This window comes from Mustela nivalis (genome assembly GCF_964662115.1).
Source record: "Mustela nivalis genome assembly, chromosome: 18".
Taxonomy (NCBI): Eukaryota; Metazoa; Chordata; class Mammalia; order Carnivora; family Mustelidae; genus Mustela; species Mustela nivalis.
In genome coordinates, this window is record NC_139037.1 from 1,804,283 (window position 1) to 1,821,065 (window position 16,783).

General features: G+C 63.1%; 1 protein-coding gene across 2 annotated transcripts in view; it reads right to left on the minus strand.

Moving 5' to 3' along the window:
- JPH3 (junctophilin 3) overlaps window positions 1-15,491 on the minus strand; it is a 67,918-nt gene extending 52,427 nt beyond the window's left edge. Inside the window, exons 1-2 of one of the 2 annotated variants that reach the window (XM_082711459.1) lie at window positions 14,644-15,491; window positions 9,422-9,818 (exon numbers count right to left, since the gene is read on the minus strand). In XM_082711459.1, coding sequence (XP_082567585.1) covers window positions 9,553-9,818; window positions 14,644-15,025 — 648 coding nt within the window. In that variant the 5' untranslated portion in view covers window positions 15,026-15,491 and the 3' untranslated portion in view covers window positions 9,422-9,552. Of the gene's footprint in view, window positions 1-9,421; window positions 9,819-14,643 lie in introns of those variants that run through there. The other variant, XM_082711458.1, reaches the window with a different exon arrangement.
- Between the last annotated feature and the right edge of the window lie 1,292 nt (window positions 15,492-16,783).

Here is a 16,783-nt window from a genome sequence, read left to right on the forward strand (position 1 = left end):
AGGGACAGAGAGAAGATCCGGTGGCTGTGGAGGGGCAGTGGGGGGCTAGGGAGAGGACAGCTGGGTACAGGGTTTCCCTTCTGCGGCCACGAAAGGCCCTAAAGCCGACGGTGGCGAGGTGTGCGACTCTTGACCCACCAGGAATCCCCAACTTGTGCGTCCACAGCGGGTGTGGCGTGTGCCCGGTGGGGTCTGTCTGCACCGACTCTGCACCCGGCAAAGAGTGGCCCCAGTGTGAGGTGGAGGCAGCCTTCCTGGGGGGCCATCCTTGCCCGTGGGAACGCACCTCCACGTCCCAGAACCGTCAAGTAACAAACCTCCCCAATCTCGATTCCTGGGCACCCGGGGGGGCTCCCGCTCCGCAGCCCAGGGACCCCCACGGCCTGTGCAGTGTCGAGCGCCCGGGTCAGGATCCCCGTTGGGACACAGAGGGGGACAGTCGGATCTCAGACATGAGATCCGTTCCCGAGGGACGGTGGGAGGTGGGAGCGGAGGCCCCCAGTCTGGGGTGTGCAGACCCTCAGGGGCTCCATGGATGGACCCAGGGGGTGTGCAGAAGGAACGCACATCCTTTCTTCGCTAGCCTCGACCCGAGGTGTAGACGGGCAGCAAAGCATGGCAGTTGGTCGCCAAAGCTGTGCTTCTGTCAGCGACGGAAACAGCACCGAGAGCAGCTGCCAACATCCTGGGGTAGCGCTACCCCCCGGCCAGCCCCCCAGAGCAGGGCCCGACAGTTCGGGACGAACCTCACACCTATCCTGCTGGATGCTAGCGTGGCCGGCCAAGGGTGGCCCAGGCCAAGGACACACAGGGCTCTGGTCCCTGCCTGCCCCTGCAACCCCCATGAACACCAGCTCCAAGTCCGTGCCGGGCCGGGGAGGCGCAGCCAGCAGTGTGTCCTTGTGCCCCCGGGACGCTGCTGCTCAGAGCAAGGAGGGGTACGGGGGGCTGCACAGGCGTCTCCGGACAGAGCAGCTCCGAGGGGAGACCGGGAGAGCAGAGGGAGGGGCAGCAGGGGCCCGGCCGGCCGGCGGCCAGCACACAGCCCTTCACCTAAACCCCCGTGATGACTCCTTCCGGACGCCTGTCCCAGTCCAGGAGGACAGGCCCTGGACGTGGGGTTTTCCTGAAACTCCTTCCTCAGCCACCAGCCAGAGTCCCTGAGGCTACCAGAGGAAGAGCAGAGTGAACCCCACAAAGCCCGGCCCCACGCTCAGACCCGCACCGATCCACCCCTGCAAAGCCCGGCCCCACCACAGGCTAGACGCCTCCCCCCTCCAGGGTTCCCGCAGGAATTCCTGCATCGAGGAATAAACCAGACCTTCCCACCTCAGGGCGGACGCACTCCTGGGTGCCCCGGCTGGAGGGCCTCGACACCCCCGAGGGGGTTCTGGATGTTTCTACAGGAGCTCCTCCGGCCGCCGTGGGTGGAGGCCAAGGCCTGCAGGCAGGGGTCTGCCGGCCCTCCTGAGGGGCGGCGGCGCAGGAGGGCACTTGGATGCCCCGGTGCTGACCCCTGCGGCCTCTCGGTCTCCCTCCCCATCTCTGTCTCTGTCTCCCCATCTCTGTCTCTCTCCCCCTCTCCTGGTCTCTCCTGCCTTCCCTTCCTCCTCCCTGTCTGTCCGCTAACGTCTGCCGCACCCCCGACCGGCGCACTCCTGCCCGCCTCTCGCCCCAGCCCCGGCCTCCGGCTGACAGGACACTCCGCGCTGGTGGACACTTCATGGCCACGGTCTCCAGGGCCGCGTCCAGTCCCAAGGAAACCTTGACCTCCGCTCTCTTCCTGCCGCACTCTCTCGGGGATCCACAGCTCACTTCCTCCCGACGGAGCCCTGCCCCGCAGACGCAGCCGCTCGGCCCCACGCTGTCCGGGTGGCGTGGCATGCAGGAGAGCAACCAGGCCAGGCCCTCCGTCCCCAGCGGGATTACAGGTTTCCAGGGTTTGGGCTCTGGGCAGACCCAAAGGGTTAGGCTGCAGCCTCCATGGCCAGGGACGGCCCAAAGCCTCGACACGGGGCTGCAGGACACAGCCACGCTGGCTCCCCGCACTCCTCGCCCGCGCACGCTTACAAACCCTCCTCCTGGAGCACCGGGGACCCCCCAGCCTGCCCTCCTCCCCCCACCATCTCCGGGGGAAAGCCCTTCCTCCGCAGGCTGTCTCACACCTGCTGTCTCTCCTGTCTCCCCTGGCCCCGTTCCTTCCATCCCGTCAGCAGGAACGGGGAGTCATGGAACACATGTACGGGCACGGTCCCCTCGTGCCGGGGCCGGCCCATGGCCAGGCACACAGTCAGCGCTCACTAAACACCCGTGGGCAGACACCGCGGCTGTTCTCCCCGGCGGGGGAAGCAGACCCCTCCGAGCCCCCACGGCACGGCCCGCACAGCATCCTGACCGCCTCGCCCGTGGGCGGTGGTCCTGCGTCCGTCAAGTCAACATCAGCTGAAGCCCTACTGTGTGCCTGGTGCCATGCTCGGTGTTCTGGGGCAAGACAAAGGCATCGAGCTTATTTCAAGGAATCCACTGTGCCCTGGGGCAGGCAGCGGCCACACGGGATCCCGGCGGAGGGGTCAAGCGCTGGACATCAAGTCACTATTTACAATGTATTTTTAAAAAATTGACAACTCAACAACAGAAAAACAAATAACCCAACTTTAAAGCGGGCAAGGATCTGAACAGATACGTCTCCAAAGACATGCGCGCGGCCCACGGACACGTGGACAGACCGGCCTGGCCGGTCCTCAGGGAGACGCCCGTCCACACCAAGTGTCCAGGCCCAGCCGCTCCCGAGACAGAAAGCAGGTCAGGGTGGCTCAGGGCGGGGCTCAGCGCAGGCGGGGTCTCTTTCTCAGGGGAGAAAAATGTTCTAAAATTAGGGGGTGACAGACTAGACACCGCTGAAGTGTATACTTCCGCAGGCAACCTTTGTGACCGGTCACTTGTACCTGCACAAGGATGGTAGCAAATCCATGTCACTGCACGACTGTCTGTCCCCTCCTGGTGCCGGCGCGACACGGAACCACCTGTCTGGGACAGGAAGCCCAAGGGGGCGACCAGGGGACGCGCAGAAACCTTTGCCTGCGGGACCCTCCCGCGGGGCTCGGGACCTATGTCCTGCAATTCCCTTGCTGCTGTCCAAGGGGCGTGGGCAGGTCCCCGCGTCCCCCAACCGTGGCTTCCTCGTCTTCGAAAGGGCACAGCCGCCTGCTCCTGGCCTCGTGGCGTGCAGGGATGGTCAGGAGGCCTCCCGGACGAGAAGGGGGGACCCGGGGCCGAATCCCGGGCCGTCTTTGTCTCTGCTGTCTTCCCTGCCCCAGCCCCAGGAGCGCCCTCCCCCTCCGCCTGCCCGACTGCGTCCACCGCCCGGTCACTCTCCCTCTCCCCCCCAGTTCTGAGTCCTGGAGCTTCTTCCCTTCAGTCTGGTCCCTCCCGACTTCATGCCGCCTCCCCGTGGACGGTGCCCCCACCTCGATCAGAGCCGCCTTCTCCCTGCGCGCTCCACCCTCACGCTCCAGGCTCTCCCACCGCACACCCCTGCCCTCGGAGCCCCCTCTGAAACAGGAGGTCGGCCCTGACCTGGGAGCTGGCTGTCGCGGCTCCGCCCGCCTGCGCAGCCCACCGCCAACCCTCAGGGCGCTGTGTCTCCCCGACGCACTGCCCCCGCCCAGACCCGGGCCATCATCTCCCCTCCCCCGACACCTGCGCCCTCCCAGGGGTCCCCAGCTTCCACCCTGGCCCCCAATTCCATCCCCACCCAACAACCAACGTGATGACCCAAACACCCACACACACGGCAACGGTTCAACAGCCACGCTCCTCGGCGTGTCTCCCAGGGACACGAAGGCTCACGTTCACCTAACGGCCTCTCCGTGCAAGTCTGCAGGGGTGGGACTCATCGCGGCCTCTCGACGGCTCGTGGTTTTTGATGGCACGTGGTCACACAGGCCGCGGTCCATGCACACGCACACCGCAGGACCCTGGTCTGCAGCAGGAAAAAGGGACGAAGTGTGGAAGCACACACGACCTGGGTGGCTCTCCAGAGAACCAGAGGGAGCGAAAAAAGCCCGTCCCGAAAGGTGGCACCCCGTACGATCCCATGGATAGAACATTCTGGAAATGAGAGAGCGCCAGGAGGGAGAGCAGCGGAGCGGGTGTGGGGGAGGGGAGCGAGCGCGTGTGGCTGGGCAGGGCGGCTGGGGCTCCCCGCTGATGGAACGCTCTGTGTCTCCGCGGACAGCCCGGCCGGCCGCAGCCCGTGCGGTCCTTACGTCAGGGCTTCCTGCGGGGAGACTGCCTGGAGGGCACAGGGGAGGCCTCCGCGCGTGTCACCACCGCGGGTGAGTCTACAAGCAGCTCGGAATTCAAACTCAATCACAAAAACACGAACACCAGCTGACGAGGCTGCCGCGCTTGAATCCTTCTGTGCCTGCCCTCCGGGGGCCGGGAAGCTGCGCTCAGACCCACACCCCCTCGAGCTCACCCTCTGGCCTCTAACGAGCCACACCGGCTCCGGCCTCCTCGGGGCCTCCGCGCGCCCTTTCTCCCGCTCTCCGCGCCGCTGGCCGTCCTCTCGTCCACGCATCGGCCAACCAGGATCTCTGCAGCTCTCCATGCTGCGGGTCCCAGGCAGGGACCACCAGTCTCTGCCACGCACACCACCGCCCCCCTCCCCAGCCTCCAATCCACCTCGAAGGGACCCTCCCAGGAGCAGGTGTGCCCAGAGGGCTCGGAGGCTCCGAGGGTCCGGTCTCCCCACACTAGCCTCATGGAAATGCATCCAGCTCTTGCCTTTGCTCCCCAGAGCTAGCCACAGACAGCCGGGCCTTTGAACTCACCAGGAAGCAAGCAAACAGCTGGGCAGGTGGGGGGGGCACAGAAATGTCGTGCACGGCCCCCAGGGGGGCAGCGGGGCACCAGCTCACAGCCCCTCACCTTGGCATCTGCAACCAGCCTCCGAGAGAGCCGGCACTGGTCTGCAGTGTGTGCCTCCCATGGAGGCCCCTGCCCGAGCCTCCCTTAGGACTTGAAACTCTCCCCACAGGAAATCCCTCCCGGGCTCCCTACAGTGAGACCACCCCTCTGCCACCTTTGGGGGTCTCCGAAGGGGTCTCTTTTCCCCTTAATGGTCCTCACCCGAGGCAGAGGCCAAGAGGGAGGGACAGGAGCTTCTCAGGTGTGGGCCCCAGGGTCCCTGCCCCAGACAGCCCCAGAGGCGTGCCCTCTGCTAGATTCCCTGGGGAGCCTGTCCCGCAAGCCCACGGTGGGAGGTCAGGAGCAGACCACGAGCAGAACACAGGGACCCTCAACCAGCATCCCCGTGTCCTTGGCCTCCCTGGGCCTCAGTTTTCCCCTCCAGAATGGGGGAGACCTGCCTTCCGCCCAGGCCGACAGAATGGAAGAAGGCACAGGCAGCCCCCAGCTCGTGGCCAGATGCTCGCTGAGGCTCGAGTGTTGCTGGACTGGTGGGGAGCACGAGGATGAAGAAGTTTTGAGGGTCAAATGCGGTCTGGGGGGCCAGACCGGGGAGTCCTGTCGGAGCAGCTGAGGGCCCTGGGGCCTCGACGCGGGGAGGGCTACGTTCATGGCAGAGGAGGAAGGGAAGGCCGGGCCCTTGCTCCGGACACACGGGCTGTAGGAGGCCGCTGGCTCCGGCCTCCTCTCGTTTCCCACTTGCTGCGCACCGCGAGCCTGGGCTGCCATGGAGAATGGGACGGTTCCTATCCTGGGGTCCACGGACAAGTCTTGGGGAGTCTGTGAACACTCACAGGTTCCCACAAAATGTCTCACGTGTGCAGGAACCTGCATATTCCTGGGAGAGGACCCGCGGCTCCCCTACACTCTCGGAGGAGCCTGGAAGAAACCATGAGTTTACGCACTGCCACGGAAAGCCCGGCTTCAGGAGGCCAGGCCCCCCTCCCCTGCCTCTCTGTTACTACCAGACCTGGGCACCTCCCTGGTCCTCTGCTGCCTCAACTGTACAGCAAGGGGGTGGCCAAGACCAGTGTCCACCAGGCGGAGCCCCTGCCCCGCCCCCCGGGTGCTGCAGACGGCACTAGGCCGGCCCCACAGCCCAGCAGCCCCGTGGCCTCGCCAAGCCGCCCCAGGCTGTGAGCACAAGCCTCAGACGCGGGAGAGCGTGCCTCCCCCAAGCACAGCTTTAAGGACCCAAAGGAACAAGGTCCACGGCATAGCGCGCCGGCCAGAACCCGGAACGAGGCAGACGTTCGTTCGCACGCGGTCGTGTCCTCGTCCTGACCCCAGGGCCCTCACACAGACACAGGCCTTGTGGGATCCCGAGAGACTGCTCTGGATCTTGGTGGGGCCGTAAACCCGGGGGCCGGCGCCCTGTAAGGAAGGCGGAGGCAGAGGCAGAGGCAAGGAGGCGCCGCGCACACAGCGGCTCTCCCTGCTGGGCATCGGCACGTGCTGGGGAATCGGCAAGGCTGCCGGACTCTAAATGAAGCCCAGCACCTCCTCCAGGAGCCACCAGACCCGGCGTTTGAAGAACCGTCCAGAGCAGCGGCTCAGCCCCGTCGGCTTGTATCGGGGACCCGGGTCAGGGGCCGCCCTGCCTTCCAGCCGTGTCTTCCGAGCCAGTCTCCCAGCGACGCCCCCGGAGAGTCGCCCTCCGCCTCAGCTCTACATCAGGATCACCGGGACAGTTGCTGAAGAATCCCGATGCCCAGGCTGCACCCAGACCAGCTCAGTCAGCGTCTCCGGGTGGGACCCGGGCATCAGCATTTCCCAACGCAGCCAGACGACTCCACGTGCTGCCGAGGTTGGGACTAGTGCACTAGGTCCTCCATTCGAGCCACCCGGACATCTCGCAAACGTGGGCTTCCGGCCCTGGAGGCCCCTGCGCTGGGGCTGAGGGGACGGTGCTGGGATTCTGCACGTCTAACGGTCTCCCCGGGGAACCAGCCTCAGTGGCTCTGCTGTACGGCTGGCGTTAAGAAGCCCCACACTTGGGCGCCCGGGTGGCTCAGTTTGTTGGACGACTGCCTTCTGCTCAGGTCATGATCCCGGAGTCCCGGGATCGAGTCCCGTCGGGTTCCCGGCTCCATGGGGAGTCTGCTTCTCCCTCTGACCTCCTCCCCTCTCATGCTTTCTCGTGCTCTCTCTCAAAGATATAAATAAAATCTTAAAAAAAAAAAAAAAAAAAGAAAGCACCAGCCTTATAGCCACTCTGGAAGACAGTATGGAGGTTCCTTAGAAAGTTGAAAATAGAGCTACCCTACGGCCCAGCAATTGTGCTACAAGACACTTAACCCAAAGGATACAAACACAGTGACCCGAAGGGGCACGTGCACCCCAGTGTTTACAGCAGCGATGTCCACAGCAGCCAAACTGTGCAAAGAGCCCAGATGTCCATCAGCAGACGGATGGCTCAAGAAGATGTGGCCCATATAGACCATGGAAAACCACTCAGCCATCAGAAAGGAAGAAATCTTGCCATTTGCAAGGACGTGGTTGGAACTAGAGGCTATTATGCTGCGCGAAGTCAATCCTCATGATCTCACTCATGTGTGCAATTTAAGAGACAAGACAGACGAACACAGGGGAAGGGAGGGAAAAATAAGAGGAAATCATAAGAGACTCTTAACTCCAGGAATAGGAGACTCTTAACTCCAGGAAACTAACCGAGGGCAGGTGGGGGGGGCGGGCACGCGGGACGCATGAGCACTGGGCCTTCCACGCAGCTGATGAGTCACGAAACTCTAACTCTGAAACTAATAAAACACCCTGTGTTAATTAACCGAATTTGAAAAAAAAGAAAAAAAGAAGCCGCAGCCCAGAGCCATGCTTCTAGAGGGGGGGTCCCCAGGCCAGCCGCAGCGGCGCCAACTGAAACGTGTTGGAAACGCACATTATCAGGCAGGATCTCAGGCCAGAAACTCAAGGGAGAGACCAGCAAATGTGCTTTCGGCACCTTCCCGGCGATTCTGACGCGCAGTCAAGTTTGCGAAGCACTCACCTCGAGGAACGACAGCGGGGGCCAGCATCCTGCCCCACCCAGCTCCAGGAGCACCAGGGAGACCTCCGGACACCCAGGAAGGTGGGGGCCGGCCCACGGAAAGAGTATTATGACTCCACTACGAGGACACGCCTCCTGCAGAGTCAGCACCCCAGTCTCAGAGCCTAGACCCCAACCCGCCATGATTTAGCCTGAGCCCAGTGGTCCCCCTCCCCTGGGATGCCCTTCTGTGGCTCTCAAGGACACACGCAACCCCCTTCCTTTCTCAGACCCCTCCCTCCCCTGCGGTGGTTCCCCCAGAGTCTCCAAACTCTGGCGTGAGAAACCCCTTGGTTATTTTACACATTTTAGTTACACTTCCAGACTTTTTGGTAGAAGTCACGTCATCTCGTGTCTTCGACATCGCTGCTAACTACATACCGTATTCCTCGTGCTAGCAACTGAATGTCTGTGAGGGTCGGGCCCTAGGCATGGGATTAGTGCCCGATAAAGGAGACCCCGAGGGCTCCTCCGGCCCTTTTCCCCACGTGAGGACACAGGGAGGTTGGCAGTCTGCACCCCAGAAACAGGCCCTCACCAAACACCAACCTGCCCACCCCTTGATCTCGAATTTCCCAGCCCCCAGAGCTTGGAGAGATACACACGGCTGGTTAGAAGCCTCCCGTCTCTAGGGTTCTGGGACAGCAGCCTCAACGGGTGAAGGCGCAGGAGGGTCAGCAAGTAATCCCAGGTCGACTTCCTAAAGGCCGCCCTGGGCTCTGTGGCTTTCCCCCTCCAGCCTAGCAGAGGGTTCAGGAAATGCATCTCGGCGACTGGACTAGTCAAGCCAGAGCAGCCGTAAGAGCAAGGAGAGTTACAAAGCCGGTAGAGGAACAGCCGCTTGTTTTTCGGCTTCTTCCCAGCGCTTTGCCGCGAACGCTTCCCACAGTGCTCCTGCCACGTCCTCTGGCCACAACGGCACCACGCGCTCGGGACGTCAGCACACCGTCGGAACAGGTCCCCTTTGTTCTATGCCATCCACCTCGCTCACGGGAACGAAGGCAGAGCGTCTTATGAGTAAGGACGGAGCCAGGAGCAAAGCAAAACCCACTGGGGACCTGTCACCGCGATGCTGTCAGAGAAGAGGGAGCGAGGCTGACCCCACTGCAGGACAGTCTCAGGGAAAACTCTCCTTTGAGCTCCCCATGCCCGCTGCAGGGGCTTGCAGTGAGGTGACATGCGGCGAGATGGTGGGGAGGCACGGCCTTGGTTCATTCCACAAACAGCATGCCGGCGCCACCACAGGCCCTGCACACCCGGCAGGGACCAGCATAGACCCGTGCCTCCCCGCAAGAGGCTCACGCTCCAGCAGAGCCTTCTGTGATGGGGGACGTGTTCTATCTCTACACCGTCCACGCGTCCCATGTGGCCATCGAGCCCCTGAAATACGGCTAGTGAGAGGCAAACTCTGATTATCTATGTTTTATTTCCTCGAAATTCATTCAGATTCAAATTGGAAAGGCCACGTGTGGCCAGCAGCCACGGGTGGGTCTAGAGGAGGAACCCACGGGTTCTGACTTGAGGAGGAAGGTGGCCTCTCATTGGCTGTCACAGGCAGCGTCATTCCCTCGCCAGCCTCGGCATAGCCCCTGCACGCCCCGCGAGCACAGAGGCGCACCCAACCTGAGACGGGCAGGGACAGAAAAACTTCTCATGGCCGAGGGTACTGGATGGGTCAGAGCCAGGTGGGGGTCACTGGCCAGGAAGGTCTTGGCTGCAAGGGGTTGTCCCGAGAGAAGGAAGCGGAGCCAGCTGGGGGTGTGGCGCTCTCCACGGTGCTGAAGGGACCCGCCGCTCCTCTGTCCTAAAGGAAGACACAGAGAGTCCAAGAGAACCCCTGGTGGGACGCACAGAGCCAGTCGGAGGCAAAGCCAGGACCCAGGGCGGCGCTCACCCACCCACCGTGTGCCCCGCAGGAGGCAGGAAACCCTAAACTGGGGCAGTGGCTGATCTAAGAGGGGTGACCACGGTGGGAAGTCCAAACAAACATCGTCCCCTCGAGATCCCACGGACCCACACGTCTTTTGTCACTGTGACGCTGGGCTGGTGACCCTGTCAGCTCAGAGACCACGGCCACCTGACTGTGGAGTTGTGCAGGCCTGGGGCAAAGCGAAGAGGCCAGTGAGCCTCCAGGAACAGCAGCAGAGCTTCCTGGCTTTCCCCCAGCAGCCACCGGCACTCTCTGTCTTCTGGGCCGTGCCCCCTCTTCCCTCGGTCAGCTGGGAGGACTGTCGCCGTCAGCCAGGGCTTCTCGCGAACTCCGCGGCGGCGGCGGGGCTATTTCCGGAGGGTGCTGACCCTCCTCCTCACCAGCGTGCGGTGGGGCTCCTGATCTAAAGCACCCACTTCGCTCCAGGGCTGTGTTGGGTGAGGGGCGCGTGCGGTAACACTCTTTCTCAGCTATTATTGGCAACAAAGAACTAGTTATGTGCTTTTTCTTCTTCCTTTCACCTCCCGGAGCCTCTTCCCTTGCCAAAGTGGCTGAACCAGAATCTGTGAGGACAGGCTTTTATCTCTGGCGGCTGAGAGCTGCTTTTGTTTCTGAAACGAATCCCCAGTGGCCTACGTCGTCCGTGGCCCGTGTCCGTGAACCTGCTTCCTTCCTTCCGAACCTGGGCATTTGGATTTCTTTCTTTCTTTTTTTTAAGTTTGTTTTCGCATATTCATGGTCTAGTATCAAAAATAAGCCGCCTGGCCCTTTATTTTGTTTGGATGAGGGCTGCTTCCCCAGCAACAGGGGCACGGAGGGTATAAACGCCTGTTTAAAGTGGAAACAGCGCATCACTGCCCCTCTGCAACCTGAGCCCTCCTGGAAGGCCGGCGCTCTCCCTTCCCAGGGATTCCTGCTTCTGGGGAGCAGGCGCACTGGGAGGGATCTGGAGGGTACACGTGGCTGTGTTTTGGGGGACGGGGTGGAAACATCTCTGGGTGACAGGTGTATTGTGCGTGTGTGTGCGCACAGGCGCAGAGGGCCTGGAATTTTAACCGTGGGCGTGTGTGATTTGTGTGGGCCGAGGGATCTGGGCCAGTGAACGGAATCTGCATTTGAGGGGGGAGGCCTGGTGTGTGAGATGACTCACATCTCTCAGGCTGTGGGAGGGTTTATTCGTGGGGGGAACGCTGGTCCCAGGGGGTCCTGCAGACATGGCCACAGGAGGAACTGTTTACCTGTCTGGCCGAGCTCAGGGCTCCGGCGCACGCAGAAGGGGACGCGCGCACCCGGGCGGGACGGAGGAGACACCTGGGCGCTCAGCTGTGCCTCTGCCGACAGCTCCCGGCTGCTGCACCCGGAGGGGAAGCGGGGTGCGGAGGAAGAGGAAGGAACGAGGAGGTAGTTTTGCACAAGGGAGTTTGAGAACGTGTGCCACACAAAAGCAGGGGTTCTGGAATCACTGTCCTGAGCGGGAATCCTGGTGCTGCCCAACAACCCACCAGCTGAGCTGTCTGCCCTCTCCGAGCCTCTGCTGCCCAGTGTGGGGACAGGAGGGAAGGAGGAAACCAACCCCGCAGAGGAATTACAGCTAGAATGCATGCAAACACTTGCCCCACGTCCGGCACGCGTTCAGCATTTAACGTTGCCCTTTAGCATCATTATGACCGCGACCACACCTGGCTATTGGTTCAGCAATGACCATGATAAGTGGCACTCGCTCCAGGTGTCGTGTGAGAGCATTAGAGCGATACGTGGCCACAAGAGCTTACTGTAAGCCCAGCACAGCCGTGCACACACCTCAATCAATCTCCACTTACTTTACAGATCTTATCAGCCCTTTGTAGGCACCAAGAGACAAAAGCTCAGAGATGTTAAGGAACTCGCCCAAGGTCACACAGCAGAACAGTTGCAACTACAGCATGTGCTCCACCCGCCCCGCACCCCAAGGGCCTCACCATCTCCAAGGGGTCCCCCGGCAGACCGACCAACTGTGGAAATCACTTGGCTCACTTCGGTAGAAAACACCTGCCTTGCACTTGGGGGAGGATGAACCCCGGAGGAGGAGGGGTTGGCAGAAGGGGCCCCAGTTGAAATGGAGTCCATTCCAATTCCAGCCAAATGTAGGATACATTTGCCGTTTGTGCATTATTCATGAAAATCGCTGTTTCCCAAAGTCAGCAGTGGGAGCTGGGCTGGAGTTCAGGAGCTGTGCTGATGTCGGCCCCATCTTCCCATCCCTCGTGCAAAGGAAAAGTCGGACTGGAGTCGGGACGACGAACTTGTTAAGGCTCCGCCTGCCCTTCCTGGGCATGAGGTGCCACGCCCACCCGCCAACCGGGGAGAAGGCAGCCAGACCCACGCCGCAACACCCCCCTTGGGCTCTGCTTGCCTGATGCACTGCCGGAGGGCAAGTCACTTCCTTCCTGGTGAGAAGCATGGACCATGCTGCAGAAAGGTGGCCCCTTTCTGACCAGATGTCTGGTCTGATCATCCCAATTTTCCGTCATGCCACGTGGCCAACCAAGAGGGAGCCGCCGGCCCGGGCGCCCTGCTACCTGGCTGGCCTACAGGTGCTGTGATGTGGGAAATCGGGGCCGCACCCGGGACAAACCAACGTTCCCACCTGGACTCTGCCACTACAGGCTGGGGGCTCTGGCCTCCTCTGCACACTGGACCTGACCCCCGCCCGCACCATGGGAGGACCTAAGTGAGGAGCTTTAGGGAGCAGAACCCTATGCAGCCACTTGGATGGGAGACAGAGACCCAAGAACACTGATCCACGTCAGGAAGCATCAGACCCTAAACTCATGGGCAGCTGCCGAATCAGAGCCTGTCTTCCCCCAGTGAGCACAGAGGAGATTACCACCCTTCCCTCTGAAATGAAGCTGAGGACCAGGACTTCTGTCTGCTCTGCTCACCGCTGGTTTCCAGAGCCCAGAGCACCTGCCCATAGCAGTATCTGTTGAATGAAGGACGGATTTCTGCAGGCCGCCCAAGATGTTCGGGGAAAGTGGGCAGCCTGGAGGGCTAGCTCGCACTCTTAGCTATTCTGGGGAGATCCACAGAGACGGGCCTGGCTCCTCTCCTCAGGCTCCCACAGGAGGCCGCAAAGCTGCTTTCCTGGCTCAGGCACAGCTGGGAACACCTCTGGAGAGACAGATCCTCAGAGTCGCACGGCCAGAGCCCCCAGGGGGACAACTACCCCTAGGCTCCCAAAAAGCCCAGCTGGGAGCGCCCGGCTGCCGAGCCACCCACCTCGGCCACCCACATCTGCTGCCCGAGCCTCGCCGCGCGCGCGCACACACTCCTGCACGCACACACGGCCTGAAACCCAGAGAGGGCTGTCTGCTCAGTCCAGCCCCTGCGCCCCAGGGTCACGGATGCTCTCCAACCTGCTCCATGAAAACAACGAGAGCACAGAAGAGGCCGCCTGGGACGAGGCTGGGCACGGCTTTGACAGGCAGGAGCATTATATAATTAACTGCCCCCCCCCACGCCTCCTCCCCTTTGAGTAGTAATGAACCCTGCCTCTTGGTTGCATAAGCCAAAATAATAATTACTCTCCAGCCCTCCGTCAGTCCTGGATGTGGCCGGGGAGCAGGTGTTCGGTGCCTGCTTCATGAGACGCTAAGGCGGCAGGCAGGGAGAAGACCACACGTACGTTCACGATTTCCATGCCCGGCAGAAGCACACGAGTCAGCTCCGTGCCCCACGCCTTCCCCAGGCATCCATGCCTGAGAAATTACCCAGAGGGAAGCACGGAGCCACTCTGGGGATGAGCTCCCGGATGGGGGAAGGGGGCATCTGGAGAGCCGGCTTGTTTGGGGTCTAGCGTCCAGGAACAGTAAACACTCCACGCCTCGGACACTGGCGTGTCCGGGACAAGGGGGAAGCTGCACAGCCGGCCAGGGCTCTGTGCACAGAACCCATCTTGCAGCCAGGGCAGGCGGACAGGCTCAGCCCTGGATGTGGTGGCTGGAACGGAGGCATAGAGCATTCCCTGAACTACCGTGAAAATGATTCAGCCACTGGAAGGCAAGATTCCTGGGCTCTCGCTAACAGATGGGCCTCCCCTCCCTCCAGCAGCCTCTCTGGCTGTGCTAGCCGCGTCCAACCACCTAGAAGTTTATTGCCGTGTTGTGTTGCTCTGGGTTTGTGTCCCTCTCCCAATCGCTCCCTTTCCATTGGCTTGGGTTGATCAGGACTAAGGGAGGCCTTTCGGCACGGCAGCAAAACAAGGAACAGAGCTGGGGCCTGACTCCTGGCGGCCTGGCACCACGGAGCTCTACCAACAAGGGCAAGGGGCCGTCTCCCCGCTCCCCTCTGCCCTTGGTGGGTCCCAGATGAGGCCCTGGGCGCAGGGCCCAGTCTGGCCTTTCCAGCAGGTCTCTGGCCTGCGCTCGGCTCATGCACTAACAGTCTCTGGTCTCAGCCCTGTGGTTCTGGGCCTGGTTCTGTGCCTGGAAAGCCCCCAACACCCTTCAGCTGGTACGGGGGTGCTGTCCCCCACCAGGCAGTGGGGCAACCTGTAGCCAGGGCAACTATGGCTTCCAGGAAGCCCCAGGAGATGCTCCAGGTGCACAGGGCCCCACTGAAGGGAGAAGCTCAACTTCCCCAGAGGTAAACAGAAGAGGCAAGAGAAGCCGGCTCCCCCGCCGCGCGGCCCCGGCCCCAGCCCGCCCCGCGGGGCACCTACCTCCATCGGAGTAGGTCTCCGTGCCGTAGCCGTCCTGCAGCCCGTTGCTCCAGGTGCCTTCGTACTTGGCCCCGTTGCCCGTGCACTCCCGCACCCCGTAGCGCCCCTTAAATCCGTGCGTCCACTCGCCCTTGTACACCCACTTCCCCTTGCTCTCCAGGCCGATGCCGTGGCGCTTGCCCTGCGCCCAAGTGCCCTGGTACGTGTTGCCGCTGGGCCAGGTGTAGACGCCCAGCACCTCGAAGCCGTGGCTCCACGAGCCGGTGTATTCGCCCTGGCCCTTGGGGCCGGTGCAGACGCCATGGCCGTGCGCCTTGCCCTCGGCCCAGCCGCCACAGTAGGACCCTCCGTCGTCAAAATTAAACCTACCCCCACTGGACATGCATGTAACTCGGTTTGCAAATCCCGCAAACGGTGAAAAAAAAAAAAAAAAAAAACCAAGGCGATCAACAAACCGGGTTCTTGGTTGGCTGGCTGGCTGGTTTGGTTTTGCCTTTTTTTTTTTTTTTTTTTAAGGAAGAATGGAGAAAGCGAAAAACACGGCGAGCGGGTCCCGGGCGGCGGCGGCCGCGGCGCCGGCTCCGGCGGAATCCAAGTCAACCGGGGGCGATTATTCGTTCCGAGCTGCGCCGCGGAGCCTGACCAGCGTCTCGCGCTCCCGCTGGAGACAGGACCGGAGGGGAGGAGGGAGGGGGAGGGGAGGGGAGGGGGAGGGAGGGGGCAGGAGCAGGAGCGTCTGGTGCAAACGCTCCACCTCAGCGGCAAGTGCCCCTCGGAGGCGAGCCCGCCGGGCTTGGCCGCGCAGGCCGGGGCGGGGACGGCGGGCGGCTCAGGCCCGGGGCGCAGCCCCCCACCTGCGGCTGCCGCGCTGCGGGCGCCCGAGGGCGGCGGCGGGGCCCGCGGGCGGCGGCGGCACGGGCGGCGGCGCGGGCGGCTGCACCATATTGGGGGCCGCGGGCCGGGCCGGGCGGCGGCGGCAGCAGCAATGCGGCGGGGCGGGCGGGCGGGCGGCGGCGGCGGCGGCGGCGTGCGCTCGGGGCCCGGCTCGCGCGCTCGGGCCGGCGCGGCGCGCGCCCGCACCCCACCCGCGCCCCCGACCCGCGCGCCCCCGACCCGCGCCCCGCCCGCGCCCCCCTCCCCGATCCGCTCCCCGCCAGCGCCCGCGCGCCCCCGACCCGGGCCCCGGCCTCGCGCGTCCCCCTGCGCGCCCCCGACCCGACCCTCCGCTCGCGCACCGCCCCACCCGCCCCCGACCCGGTCCTCTGCGTGCGCGACTCCCACCCGCTCGCCCCCGCACGGGCTTCCCGCACGCCCGCCCCACCTCGACCCGCGCGCGCCTGAGCCGGCCCCCCGCCCAGGGCGCGCGGGCAGTCTGGAGAGGGGCGCTGCCCCGCGGGGCGGAGGGCGCAGGACAGCGGCGGGGACCCCGGGCGCCCGCCCTCCCGCACCCCTCGCTGGGCTCCCCTCGCCGGGCTCCCCCCTCAATGGGGCAGGCCTGGAAATAGGGGTCCAGACAGGTCGCCCCAGCCCCCCCTTTCCCGGGACTTGGATTTAAAGGGACAGGAACTGCGTAACGGGAAGGCGCCCAGCACCCAAGGCGCTCTCCTCCCCCTCCCGGGAGCGAGCCTCGAGGTGAAGCCTGGCAGAGCAGGCCCCAGGCGTTCGGGGCACCCCTCTCTCCCACCCTGCGCCTCGCCCCTGGCTCCTGGCTCCTGTCTGCGACACCTGTCCCTGGCTGGACTGGAGAGGCTCTTGGCAGACCACAGGTGGTTTTCCCTAAGACAAATAATCCATCCATCTTCCTTATGGGCAGCTTTGGCTCCACATGCTGCAGGAAGGGGGACAATCGCCCCAGAAAACATGTAGTTGGTGAATGTCCCCTCCCCATAAATTAATAGAAAGTCCGGCCACATGTACATGTCCTGGCATAAAGATACCCAAATGCCATCCCTTCCCTGCGCCCTGACCAACAGGTAGCCCCCAACTCCGGGAGCGGTTGCGCTTTGGGGGAGCAAAGTGGGATGGTCACCAGGGCGTTACTAGGTCTTTCTCCATATACTCCCCCTACCCCACCTCCAAGTGATGATGTCTGGTTCCTGGATCCAAGTATCCTGGGACCAATTTAAAATGCATTTCCTGG